At 34.4% G+C, this 15,243-nt stretch overlaps 1 protein-coding gene across 2 annotated transcripts in view; it reads right to left on the reverse strand.

Annotated features, from left to right (window-relative positions):
- The window catches only part of SEPTIN7 (septin 7), a 66,955-nt gene that overhangs the window by 5,493 nt on the left and 46,219 nt on the right, over positions 1–15,243 (reverse strand). For both annotated transcript variants that reach the window (XM_060156857.1, XM_060156856.1), the window contains exons 10-11: positions 12,394–12,519; positions 581–716 (exon numbers count right to left, since the gene is read on the reverse strand). In XM_060156857.1, the coding sequence (XP_060012840.1) occupies positions 581–716; positions 12,394–12,519 (262 nt within the window). The remainder of the gene's footprint in view (positions 1–580; positions 717–12,393; positions 12,520–15,243) is intronic.

Genomic DNA, 15,243 nt, shown 5'->3' on the forward strand with positions numbered 1-15,243 from the left:
TAGAGAGATTCCAAGGTAGTATATCAGCTTGCTGGAATGCTTTGTCACTACCCTACCTGATTTTTGTTAACAGTCGGAATTACGTTGACACTATATTACAAATAAGGCCCACCTCATTTATAAAAATCACATTTCTTCATTTTTTCCTCTGTCTGTAATTTACCCTGGCATGCCTATAGTTTAACTAAGGTTCTTTCTTTTTCATTCGTATGCAAATAAGCCTGGTCTATTATTATTACCCTTACACTAGTTTTTATTCTTACATCCACCTAAAACTCTGATCTTTACTTTTCTTATATTGACTAGATGGAATGGCTTATAATTTCATTTCTTATAACTTGTTAATTATAGCTAATAAAATTTATTGTAAGTATTCTACTATGTCTTCCTACCAAGTATACTTGTATTCAAATACATATTAAAATATATATTATTGTAAACATAGTGCTTGCTTTTATTTTTCCATTTTATTGTTAGCATATTTGAAAAAATCTAGAGAAAGGTTATCTATGAATTTTATTAAAGGTATTTTTTAAAGGACTATTGTGCCTATAAAAGTTGAAAATATTAGGTTGATTACCTCAGCTTCAGAGTCCTTCAGTTTTTGAACTTTTTCTTTGACCTTCATCTCAAACACCTGCTCCATCTCCATCTCCATCTTCTTCATCTTAGCTACATGCTCCCTTCTTTCTTCTTCCATTTGTGCAAGAGGGCTCCTGTGAACATTAAAGATAATCATTAAATGTCTAAAACTGAAAAGTGTAATACAAAACTCTGAAACAGTGATGAAAACAAATGAGCCGCTGTGTGCCATTACTAAATTCTCTGCTGTTTTTTGAAAACAAGTTTCAAAATAATTTTTCAATTATTCTGACACCACCTTAAATGACATGGAACACAGATTTGAAGTTTTATATATGAACATGTTAAAAATTCTTTAGAAACTTTTAAAATTTATAAATATTTACAATTTAGAACTTCCTTCCATGAAGTTTCATAGCTAACTTGAAAATCTCTAGTGAATAATTATGAAAATAGATCTACCAAAGGCAACTATTAGCAGAACGTTTCTCTAAACCTAATGCATATCAAATCTAAAGATAACACATAAAATAAACTGTAGAAGGAAAATGGAAAGGACACGTTCCTTAAATACATTCTTAGAAAGGAAAACTAGAAGAAAATTACTTAATTTTGTATTTTAAACAAAATTTTAATGTGAAAAAAGGTACTGAGTTAATGAAGTCAATACATGTAGAATATTTTTAGTTCTATAATTTTCCAAGTGTTATAATCTCTCCTTTTAGACGACTACTGACATCACAATAATTCAAACCTATTTTGGTTACTGAATTGATATGCTAGAAAAAACTACCAGGCAATACCTAGAACACTCTTCGTTTAGGCAAGCAGAGTATTTCTAGGCCACTTAATGTAATTTTAATGCTCTTGAAAAATTCATTCCACCTATGTCAAATATTTTAGTGTCTTAAGTTTTAAAGATGGTCAGTGATCACACACACATCAGAGAGAGAGAGAGAGAGAGAGAGAGAAGAAGCAAATGAATATCTTGACATTTCTGAAATGCCAAACAATAGACACAAGCACAGTTAAATAAAAGTAGTTCACTCTATTGACATTAAACTCCACAGGCTCAAATCTCTGCACAATTTTGTTCAAAATTTTCATGTTGAAAAATACTACAAATGAGCTTTATGTGAAGGCTAGTATATTTACAGACACAAGAGAATAACCAAGTACCAGTAACCCATTACAGCCCCAGGGAGGAAACAAAAGTGGGCTCTGTGGCTTTCACGATCTCTAAAAACAATTCAATACACTGGGACAACTTAAAAGAGGCAGGCCCTTTTCTGACTTTATTGATAAAACATGTTTATTTTGCCTCCACAAAAACTGGCTTTGACCATTTAATTGTACATATTAAATTGGTGAACTTTATCTCAATAAAGTGGTTAAAAAGTTAAATCATGGCTTAAAAACAAACAAAGTCAGGCTTTGTATTTCATCTACAACTTCAAGGCTAGTCACTTTAATCCTGATTTGACACACTTGATTATGGTGACTTCTCTCCTTACAAGGCTGAGTATTTTGACCATTACAACACTATTCTACCCTCTCAAGGAGGAGGACAAGAGAGCAAGATGGAAAATATTAAACGAGCAACAGGACAGAAAGAACACTGGCTACTGATTTTTCTTAGCAAAAAGGAAGGACAAAGATGTGATGTACTGTTGTGACCAAAAGGATTTGGTTTTCCAGTTAGTGTAAGTTAGAACAAAATGTTACTTAACTAAAGGATACTCCTTCACCAAAAGAAAACTTACAAACCTTCAGTATGTCTTAACAATTAAACAATTAATCAGAAGTTCTGAAAATGAAAATAAACCAAACATTAACTTAGAAGAAGAATCAACATTCAAAAAGTGAGGTAAACTGAAATAAATTTTAAAGCATAAATATCATTATTTCATTAAAAGCCGATAAGGCCCTTCATATTAATATATTTCTCATCTTTATGGCAGGTGTTTTTAATATAGGGGCCTCAGATCTCTTGGGCAGAGTGTCAATGAATGCCCTGAAATGACATACCAAATAAATGTGTGTTTGTGTTGTGTATTCATGCAAGCATTTTTCCAGTGAGACGGTTCAAAGCTTTTGCTTGATTTCTGTAAAACTCACTTCTGCCACTCCCCAAAACATTTTTAGGCTCTAGAAAAAAAAATACTCATAACGATTTTTTAATTGGCAGTCTTAAACAACTGAAACTGTATGTTTAAGCAACTTAGATTATCCAACAATACTGCTGCAATTTGAAAACAAATATATTGTAAAAAATTATAAAAAACTAGAATTTAAAAAAATAAATTAGAATTCACACAGAATTGAGATTTTAAATATATACTCTTACTTATAATAACCTATCTATAAAATGCTCATTTAATTTCATCCTTGGGAGGAATAAGGCAATCCATATAAATGTAAAGAATTTGCAGTATAATTTGCACATGAAAAGGCTACCACCTTACCAAGAGTAAACACTGGCATCTAGATTATTATTTAAATAACTCTTGGGGGAAAACAGAAGACTGCAGAGAAACATGCTATGATGTTTTGAAATTTGCTTTTAAATTCAAAATTTAAATATTAAAAATCTTCACATACTAAAACTGCTTATGTCTTCGGAAAAACAACCACTTACATGCCTTCAACTGTGTCATATCTAAAAGAACAAAAAATACAGAGACTTAGCACACTTAAAGTAAATGACACTAAAAGCAGCAACTAAAGGCAAATCCACAGATTTCACAATAAAAGTATGTGCCCTAAAACAAAAGTTTATGGCCAAATTTGTTGAAGCTAGTTAATTTCTTTTCCAAATTCTGTTAGTAATCCCTATACCAAATCATTATAAAAATAAATAGGCTGTGCGATTATCTTCTGACAGCCTGCTCAAATTTCTAAACTTATTTAAATATGTATACTTTCAAAGAAATTAGCAATATTTCACATTTGAGATACTTTAAGCTTTTCAGCCTTGTAAAACTACTTGACCCCTTAACCAAATGAAGTGATATTACAGTATTATAAGAAAATGGTTACACGTATCTAAAATGAATTTTTGGAAACCTCTCACCAGTCAAAATGGTGTTTCAAATCTAATTTTTAAAATAATTAGCACCCCAATTCTAGTCATTTTTATTAAAGTGATATTTAGAAAACTGTAACACAAAATTGTGCTTATAATGTAGAAAATGCAGGAAAAAGGATCACTTTTTAAAAGATTAATTTTATTAATTTTTTATACAGCAGTTTCTTATTAGTTATCTATTTTATACATATTAGTGTATATATGTCAATCCCAACCTCCCAATTTATCCAACCACCACCACCAGCCCGCCACTTTCCCCCTCTGGTGTCCGTATGTTTCTTCTCTGCATCTGTGTCTCTATTTCTGCCCTGCAAACCGGTTCATCTGTACCATTTTTCTAGGTTCCACACATATGCGTTAATATACGGTATTTGTTTTTCTCTTTCTGACTTATTTCACTCTGTATCACAGTCTCTAGATCCATCCACGTCTCAACAAATGACCCAATTTCATTCCTTTTTATGGCTGAGTAATATTCCATTGTATATTTATTTGTACCACATCTTCTTTATCCATTGGTCTGTCAATGGGAATTTAGGTTGTTTCCATGACCTGCCTACTGTAAATTGTGCTGCAATGAACTGGGGTGCATGTGTCTTTTTGAATTATGGTTTTCTCTGGGTATATGCCCAGTAGTGGGATTGCTGGGTCATATGGTAACTTTACTTTTAGTTTTTTAAGGAACCTCCATACTGTTCTCCATAGTGGCTGTATCAATTTACATTCCCACCAACAGTGCAAGAGGGTTCCCTTTTCTCCACACCCTCTCCAGCATTTGTTGTTTGTAGATTTTCTGATGATGCCCATTCTAATTGGTGTGAGGTGATACCTCACTGTAGTTTTGATTTGCATTTCTCTAATAATTAGTGATGTTGAGCAGCTTTTCATGTGCTTCTTGGCCATCTGTATGTCTTCTTTGGAGAAATGTCTATTTAGGTCTTCTGCCCATTTTTGGATTGGGTTGTTTTTTTTATATGGAGCTGCATGAGCTGTTTATATATTTTGGAGATTAATCCTTTGTCCGTTGATTCGTTTGCAAATATTTTCTCCCATTCTGAGGGTTGTCTTTTTGTCTTGTTTGTAGTTTCCTTTGCTTTGCAAAAACTTTATTAGGTCTCATTTGTTTATTTTTGTTTTTATTTCCATTACTCTAGGAGGTGGATCAAAAAAGATCTTGCTGTGATTTATGTCAAAGAGTGTTCTTCCTATGTTTTCCTCTAAGAGATTTATAGTGTCCCGTCTTACCTTTAGGTCTCAAATCCATTTTATTATTGTGTATGGTGTTAGGGAGTGTTCTCATTTCATTCTTTTACATGTAGCTGTCCAGTTTTCCCAGCACCACTTATTGAAGAGACTGTCTTTTCTCCATTGTATATCCTTGCCTCCTTTGTCATAGATTAGTTGACCATAGGTGCGTGGGTTTATCTCTGGGCTTTCTATCTTGTTCCATTGATCTATATTTCTGTTTTTGTGCCAGCACCATATTGTCTTGATTACTGTAGCTTTGTAGTATAGTCTGAAGTCAGGGAGTCTCATTCCTTCAGCTCTGTTTTTTTCCCTCAAGATTGCTTTGGCTATTCGGGATCTTTTGTGTCTCCATACAAATTTTAAGATTTTTTGTTCTAGGTCTGTAAAAAATGCCATTGGTAATTTGATAGGGATTGCACTGAATCTGTAGATTGCTTTGGGTAGTATAGTCATCTTCACAATATTGATTCTTCCAATCTAAGAACATGGTATATCTCTCCATCTGTTTGTGTCATCTTTGATCTCTTTCATCAGTGTTTTATAGTTTTCTGAGTATAGGTGTTTTACCACCTTTTGTAGGTTTATTCCTAGGTATTTTATTCTTTTTGTTGCAATGGTGAATGGGATTGTTTCCTTAATTTCTCTTTCTGATCTTTCGTTGTTAGTGTATAGGAATGCCAGAGATTTCTGTGTGTTAATTTTGTATCCTGCAACTTTACCAAATTCATTGATTAGCTCTAGTAGTTTTCTGGTGGCATCTTTACGATTCTCTATGTATAGTATCATGTCATCTGCAAACAGTGACAGTTTTACTTCTTCTTTTCCAATTTGTATTCCTTTTATTTCTTTTTCTTCTCTGATTTCCGTGGCTAGGACTTCCAAAACTACGTTGAATAACAGTGGCGAGAATGGACATCCTTGTCTTATTCCTGATCTTAGAGAAAATGCTTTCAGTTTTTTACTATTGAGAATGATGTTTGCTGTGGGTTTGTCGTATATGGCCTTTATTATGTTGAGGTAGGTTCCCTTTCTGCCCACTTTCTGGAGAGTTTTTATCATAAATGGGTGTTGAATTTTGTCAAAGGCTTTTTCTGCCTCTATTGAGATGATCATATGGCTTTTCTTCTTCAATTTGTTAATATGGTGTATCACACTGATTGATTTGTGTATATTGAAGAATCCTTGCATCCCTGGGATAAATCCCACTTGATCATGGTGTATGATCCTGGAAAAAGGATCACTTTTTGTCATCACATTTCAAATGAAAGTTTTTTTATTAGGTGACTAGAAACACCATTTAAATTATATCATTACCTGCCTGCTTTTTAATGAAAACTCTTCTTCACACACGTAGATAAGCTAAAGTTTATAAACTTAAACTTGTCAGAGAAATTTAAAGCAACTCAGTCAAAAAAAATGAAAAGACCTGGTAAAAAAAATTTTTTAAAAAGGCTACAATATAAACTGAACAGCACATTAAACCCCCAAAGATACAACTTAGCTCCTTTTAGGGATCTATTCAAGGGGTGACAGTTCCTGAAAGCCACCAGATGACTTACCCTTTTCATGTGACCAACAACAGAATCACAGCAAGGACCACACTTAAGGCTGACCCAGTAAGGCCCTACTGTGGCTGTCTTACATGACCCACATTTTGAGTGTAATGGAAAGACAACCACATTTCATTTAAATTATGTGTGGTCTTTTCTGAAGAACTCATTAAGCAAATACATTTACATATTTTTGCTTCAGTGGTGTGGTAGGTCACTATGCATACACACATGTAGCAATTTTCATACAAAATTTTCCAAAGGAATTTCACTTAAAATAAGAATTTCAAAGAGCAACAAAAATTTCCAAACATTCTGGGAAACAACAGTTACCAGCATTTTATTTTGCCAAGTGAGAGTGTTAAAAATAAATGTAAATAAAACAACACTATCATTATATTTTCATGAAAGGACACATGAACAAGAGTAAAAGATATAACTGAATAAATTACTTTTTTTTTTGGAAAAACTTGGGACAAAATTCAGAAAATTGTCTTTATATCTCTTTAGATCAATGAAAACTTTGTCATGTACCAAAAGAGTTCTGAGGATTAGCCTTTAGAAACCTGTATTTTCAGTCATTTATAGGAATTCAGTTATCCAGAGTTTTCCCAAGACTACAGATGGAGAAGGCTGTAGAAAACAAAAATAAGATTAACATATGGGAAAGAGGTAACGCCAACCTGACCACCTCAATAAAGCAGAACAGATATAGAAATAAAGTGAGTCACACAAGTTTTCTGGCTTCTCAGGGCACATACAAGTTATGTTTACACTACACTGTAGTCTATTAGATGTGCAGCAGCATTATGTCTTAGAAAACAATGTATATACCTTAATTGAAAAATATGTTATTGCTGAAGAATGCTAACCGTCATCTGAGCCTTTAGTGAGTCGTAGGAGGAACATCAAAGATCACTGATTACAGATGAACATAACAAATATAATAATAATAAAGTTTAAAACAGCAGTCCCCAACCTTTTCGGCACCAGGGACCGGTTTTGTGGAAGACAATTTTTCCACAGACTTGGTGGGGGGCGGGGGGGTTGTTCAGGTGGTAATGCAAGCAATGGGGAGCGATGGGGAGCAGCAGATGAAGCTTCGCTTGCCCGCCACTCACCTCCTGCTGTGCGGCCTGGTTCCTAACAGGCCATGGACCGATACCAGTCTGCGGCCCGGGGGTTGGGGAACCCTGGTTTAAAACACTGTGAGAATTATCAACGTTAACACAGAGACATGAAGAAAGCAAATGCCGGTGGGAAAATGGCAAAGACAGATTTGCTTGATGCAGTGTGCCACAAACCTTCAATTTGTAAAAAACACATTATCTGCGAAGTGTAATAAAGCAAAGTGCAATAAAACAAGGTATGCCTGTAAAAGATGTAAGGAAGACCATGAAGGAAGAAGCAAGTAAAACTTTAAAAAAGCATGTTGAACAAAAAAGGATACCTCTCCCCTTATGGGGGATTACTTTAAGAGATCTGCAATCTTGACATGGTTAATTCTCCACTTTCCTTTACAACCTTGTTGAATCTCTTTTAATTTGGAACCTGACCTCCCTTTCTGTTACTTCTAACCATCCTCCAGCCTCCGGACAGGGGTGGGCAAGATATACTCTCCCTGAGGAAAACAGATGACTTGATATTTTCTTTGCCAGACACAAGTGATACCTGAACAGCTGCTAAGAATAGAGCTCACTTTTCCAGACTCCAGCCTTGAGACAAACCAGTATTTGATGAGACAAGCTCAGCTATGTTTCAGATTTTAACCATATAATCAAAATCTTGGGTTTTGTCCCCAGCTTTACTGAGATATAACTGACATATAATATTGTCTCAGTTTAAGGTATACAATGTGATGTCGAGGACCACTAACATAAACAGAAAGGCACATTTTGAAACATATAAACCAAATACCAAATATTTTTATTTTTAACCCATGGTTCAGTACACTCTACAGTCCATCCAAAACTGGCTCCGAAAATTAAATATAAGAAAATTAATCTACTCTATGCTTAACATTAAAAAAAATAACTTATATTCTAAAACCAAGTGTAATTAGCACTCTGTGGAGCGTACACTGCCAGACAAAGGTTAATGTAACTATAAATTTTAAATAGATGTATATCTGTATGTGTATTGTATAAGAACAATTAAAAAACACAGGTCCATCAGCAATCAGATGAATAAATGACCTTATTCGCAAGTTTCTTTCTCAAATTCCCTGCAGATACTGTTTAGAGACCATACGAAGTAATAAAGTGATAAAATGACCACTTTTTTTTTTTAAAGGACCAAAGTTCAGTGGTCTTCAAACTGAGGTCTCTATTTATATGAAGAGACTTACTTGAGTCTGTGCAGTTTTAAGAGAATCAATTTCCAGATCCTCAACTTCCATACAAAGTTTTGCCTAAAGTGATCTGCCTGAAAATTTCCAAGTTAACAGATAGTCCATTTCTCACATTACAGAAGAAAGACCTACTCCTTCTTACCTATCCCTTACTAAGGTACACTGTACCTGAAGGTATGAAAACCTCCAGGTGACAAGAGAGAAGTCTCTTTCAATGATTAATCAAACACTATAACATAAACCTGTAAGAGTGTATCTCCAAGTATTAAACATGTTTCTATTAAGGGCATGGTGTGGTGTTAGGTGTTAGAAACATGGTATTTGGGTCCCTGTCAGGATGCTCTGAATTAAGATATATAGCAAAGGGAGGTGGCTGGAGAACTGGCAATTTCTCTTTAATGACTCTACCTTTTCCACTCTGAGCTCCCTGAAACCTCAATCTCTCCGTACCACCATTATCAAAGGATGCATTGCTAGGGAGAAAAAAGTCCCATGGGAGCAATACAAATAGAACATCAATAAGAAGCCCAGACTCACATTTGCTTACTTTACATATTTAAGTATTAGCCATTCTTTTCAGTTATCTGTGGATGGGTTCATAGCTATAAAGAAAGGCACCTTACATTGGCTAAAGCACCATAAATTGCTGGTACTGATTTTTTTTTTCCCAAAAATTCAACTGGAATGAACAGCTAACATTTTCAAGACAATACTAGATACAATCAAAGGATAAAAATTCCAAGTGACTTCTTTCAGATTCAGTATGTATCATTCAATAAAGTAGTAAAAACCTAATTTAACAAATCATATATCAATGCCTGTTCTAATTCCAACCATTCCCCAGTTGGTTCAATCTTCAAAAATATTTATTTTTCTATTACTTAAAGGAAAATTAAATAATATACTAACTCCTGGGGCAATCTGCTTTTTAGCAGTACAAACTTTTTTATTATTTTCATAGGCAAAGTTTAGACATGATTCATCTCATTAAGAAATACATTTCCAATAGAATCCTACTTTTCATGTTTTCACCTGGATTATAGTTTAACTCAAGTAATCCACACTAGAATTCTGTATATGCAGAAGAATTTTTAACACTATTTTTCTCTGAATTACCTTACCTGCATCCAACAGTAAAAAATATCCCAATAGCACTATTTTAAAAGTCTTAAATTCAAACTATGGAAAAAAAATCCTTATTTCTAGCACATTAACAAACGTTTAAAAGAAAAAATCGAACATTAAGTGCATACACTTAATGTATGCATATAATGAAAGATATGTACTGACAATACATTTCGCTTTAACATATTACAAAACTACCAGTGGCTTTAATTGTGTATGTTTTTCTTTTAAACAGTTAAAAAGTCCATAAACTAGTGAAATGCATTTAAAATGGATTCAATTTTATGAACAATATTCACTATGATGGATCTTTATATTTCTGTGCTAAATAAGAGTTGTTTGTTTGATACAAATTCTGCTAAAAAGAAATAGATTAAAAACGTTGCCTTTTTTCATGCACTGAACCTTACCTCAAGTAGAATCTTGTATTTTAAATATTAAAAAACATCAATTTTTAAAATAGCAGTAGTAAATTCCTATAAGTCAGTGTTTTGCAAAGCATGCGTTCGTTACTAATCACCTATATCGAAACCATCAAGGGTTAAAAAAAAAGGACGGGGGTGGTGGATTCCCTGGCGGTCCAGTGGTTAGGACTCCACACTTCCACTGCAGGGGCCATGGGTTCGATCCCTGGCTGGGGAACTAAGATCCCACGTGCTGTGCGGCACAGCCAAAAAAACCCCCTCAAAAACAAAAAATCACCTAGGGTGCTCATTAAAAATACAAACTCTCAGGCCCATCCCACATGTTTTGAATCAGAATCTCTTGATAATGACTGAGTCTAGAAATTTAACTTTTTACCAATTACTCTGGGACTTCCCTGGTGGCACAGTGGTTAAGAATCTGCCTGCCAATGCAGGGGACTCAGGTTCAAGCCCTAGTTCGGGAAGATCTCACATGCCGCGGAGCAACTAAGCCCGTGCACCACAACTACTCAGCCTGAGCTCTACAGCCCGTGCGCCACAACTACTGAGCCTGCGCTCTAGAGCCCGTGCACCACAACTACTGAGCCTGCGCTCTAGAGCCCGTGCACCACAGCTACTGAGCCTGCACTAGAGAGCCCATGCTCCGCAATGAGAAGCCCACCCACTGCAACGAAGAGCAGCCCCCACTCTCTGCAACTAGAGAAAGTCAGAGTGCAGCAACGAAGACCCAACGCAGCCAAAAATAAATTAATTAAAATTTTAAAGTAAAAGCAATTGCTCTCCGGAGATCTCTAAAGCCAAAAATCTAGAAACTGATCAATTAATTTCCTCAAATAAGCAGGTTAATAATAGTGTAAGAAGAAATTCAAAATTAAGAAAGAGATTAGGGGCTACAACCCAAACATCATGAAGAAAATAAACACAGAGTTAGGTCCAAGATCAGTTTTAAAAGAGAACTGCTTGTGACTCTGCCAATGATTATTAACGCTTTGTGCACTTTCTTATGGAATTTAGGGCCACTGCGGAGACATAACTAAAAAAGCAAAAAGGAACATTTTTCTCTTCCATTATAAGGAATGCTGACCACTATAACACAGTATTGCTACTTTGAGAACTTGCTTCCCTTATTATTTATTATGCAGATGATCCTTCAGGATTATCCTCTAATAATATCAATACATAACACCTGGCTAAAAATGTACATACATTGTTAAAATGGTTTTCATAATACTTACGGTCTTCAACAACCCCAAATAAAGGAAAAACAGACATGGTTACCATGGTTAACAGACATGGTTACCAAGTTTATACCAGCTAACTCACCAGCCTCCTCACACATCTCTTTTCCCTACACCATCATAAAACCACATCTTGAAGATACTAGCTCAGGTGGGTGAAGCTATACACTCAGGAGTCACTCACACCACTCTACCAACCAACAGAAGAAATCCAAACTCCAGCTAATTTACTCCCTGGAAATACACAATAGCAATAGAAAAGGTAACCAAGACTACAATAATTAAATGTTCCTTTTGTTTGGTCCTGTCCCTTATTTCTATATAATCTTCTAGTAAACACTCTGCTTCCAAAATGGTTTATTTTAAAAAGACATAATAAAAGGTAGAAGCTCTATGTTTATTCTTTTTAAAGAGACTATGGGATGTTTATCTTAAAGAGTAAAATGGGTTTAAGGGTTACTTGGTAGAAACTGTTCTCTTCCCTTAAAAAAAAAAAAATGCTGAAGGAGTTATTTGATTTCTAGTTGGGGATCTATTAAATGTGTTACATAGGTTATTAAGATGATGGCAAAGACCAGAAGAGAATGCATGGCTCTTTCACTTAAGGAACAAGGTTATAAAACTACACTTCCTCCAACAAACAAAGCTTGACAATATAAATTTGACTGTTGTACCTAAAGAACTTTATCCCAATTTTCTATTGAGTAGCCAAGAGGAATTTGATGAAACAATATGATTGTTTACTACATAAATAATACCTTTTCTGGAGGAAACAATGTATACTTACTTAGTAAGCTGCCCTTTATTCTTGTTATTATCAACTCCATTATAAGTCACAGCTGCCAGTTTTCTGCTCCGGTAGTTCTCATAGTGTACATTATTAGTGACATCTTTCAAGTCCTGCATGTGTGTTCTGTCATAAAAAATGACACATCAAGAGTTTGCTTCTATTAAGAAAGCTTTGGTGTAAATTCAAAATTTTAGTAAAACAAAAATTTCAGACTTAAAATGAGCAAAAGACTATTCTTAAGGGAGATGGCATCCATCTGTCTTCATTCACATGTAAGGCAGAGTAAGACACAATGAGCTAACTTGACACCAATGGAAAATTAGGTTCCAGATGAAAGTTTAGGAGCATAAATCCTCTCAAAGCAGTTACTAAAGAATGACATTTCTAGAGAAGAGTATTTACCTTTTTAGTATATATTTTATTTTACTAGAGAAGGAAAAGTAGATTAGCTCCTACTAAAGTTCACAAAGCAAAAGAAATTGCTTTCCTTTTAGCAATATTATTAATATTTGAGTTTTTATTCAGGTAATACATAGGGACACTTTAGATCACATATCAAGTTGGATGCAAACTGGGGAATTTTAATTTTGAGTAAATTTCTGTTTATTCAAATTGTCCATTAAATGTGGTTATTTTGGTTAAATGAATGTCTGCTCATAGCGTATCTATCATACATAAAATCAATCCATAGGAGACAACTATACAATACATGAGACAATTTCATCATTCCTTAATGTTTCAAGATGCTAAAAGACTCCCTGAGCTGCTCTACGGTATCCTTTACCAATGCAGCAGTGTTTTTGGATATACGTAGTGTGGGAGTATTCTGTATCATTTGATCTTCCCTTTTCTCATCATCCATTCCTGCAGCTGCAATCCCCCATCTTTCATCTCCACCACTTTACCAAAATCCCCTTATGGGAGACAAACATAAAGGTGTTACTCTGTATTTATTCTTCCTGATATCCAGGAAACAGTTATTACTACTTTCCCTTTTGTAAACAGAATGTGATGTTCAATTACTCTGATTCACCTAGTATTGGACATTTCCATGCAGTTTTCTGATAGTTTAACTCCTCCTATTTCTAAGACTGTGTTTTCCACAAGCCTCATCTCCCTTTATACTCTGTCCCTTGATGAATATATCCTCTCTATGGCCACTAGAGTTACACCTAAAGCCTTCTGTACTTCAGTCAAGTCAGACAGTTCCTTACTCCTAGCATATCCAATGACTGGGACTGAATAGTTCATGTTAATTTGTCACTGACTCTCAAACTTCAGAATTCTACTGCTTTGGGAGCTCTCTTTGCAGTCTCGAAGTCAAACCACTCTAACCCAGGACAACTTTCTCCTTGGCGGTCAGTCATTTTTTTGGTACCAATATATGTTATAGGTGACACCACATAACGTTTTCAACTATACTGTAAACTCCCTTTTACAAAAAACATGCCATCACCTTCTGTACTCTTGCCACAGATAGCACATAATGGGCTCTTTAAAAAGAACTGATTTGAAGCTGAGTTATAATAAACACTGTTGACTTTCTAAAATTACTGTTATCAGTTTCTCTAAGCAGAGAATAATGACTGTGCCAATATGAAACAATCTTCTTGTAATTTTTAAATATTATCTCATCAATGAATCACTGAAAAATAACTAAAGGACCTGAGGTAAAGTATTTTAGTAGCTGAAATACAAGATGTATAAAATAAAAATAAGGTGGACTTATTAACTAGTTGTTAAACTATTTTTGTTAATGTCATCAACATTTTAGATAGTGAAATATTCTTCCCTTTTACTAAAATAGCTTTCTTTATGATTACCTGGTTCTGGTATTTTTCAGGATATAGAAATCTCTATTTCCACTTACTTAAATATTTTACTTTATCCTTTTAAAAATCAACCCGTTCCTCCACTCTGAAAATAATTAGTAATATAGTTTTCTCCACAGTTTCTGGAATTTATTCATCTTTTCCATTTCTTATTGCTGATAACAAAGCACTCTCTTCCCTCCTTTTGTTTTCCTTCTCTATTTGATTTCTGCACTGTCCACTGCCACACCCTGAAACTTATTTTTATCAAGTTTTCCTCTTTCCATTGTCTTCCTTGGTTTGCCTGCAACAGCTAGTTCTCTTAATTAGTAAAGTGACACAGCTTTGAACTTGAATGTTTCTTAGAAGCAACCACTACTCCTAAATTTAACCTGCAGGATTTCAATTACTTGGAACTTACAGACATATGGAACACTGGCATTGATATTTCCTTCATGTATTTATTAAATATCCACTAGGTGCCTTTATCAAAGACATGAGTTACATAATATATACATCGTTCTCATCTCTCCTCCGAACTTAAAAGGAAAAGCAATAAAGTAAAATATTCCTAAGCTTACCATTTTCAAAGCATACTTATCAAGGATGTTTTACACGTCTCAAAGACTATAAATGAAAAATTGTGTTAAGAAGCCAAATGAACATCTAGCATAAGTGAACATTTATGCCTTAGGAAAGAAAAACAAGTGTGCTAAAACAAATTTAACAAATAAATGAATTTTTTATTAAGCAAATTTGCCTAATCATCTACCTCAAGGAGCTGAAGCCAATATCTTCATCCTACTTGTTTAAAATGTTAAGTAGGACCACTCCCAATCCCACAAATAAACATTTAATGACTGTATTTATCCTAATCCATCTTAAGGCATCTATTTCCATGAATCTCTTCCTATCTGACCCACTCCATGATAACATACCACTTACCACTTACTCTGAGTTTCTTTAATACATCTAAGCAACCTCATCACAGCACACATCTACTTATATATTACATAATTTTAGAATTTTTTATATT

The sequence above is a fragment of the Lagenorhynchus albirostris genome, chromosome 8 (assembly GCF_949774975.1).
Source record: "Lagenorhynchus albirostris chromosome 8, mLagAlb1.1, whole genome shotgun sequence".
Taxonomy (NCBI): Eukaryota; Metazoa; Chordata; class Mammalia; order Artiodactyla; family Delphinidae; genus Lagenorhynchus; species Lagenorhynchus albirostris.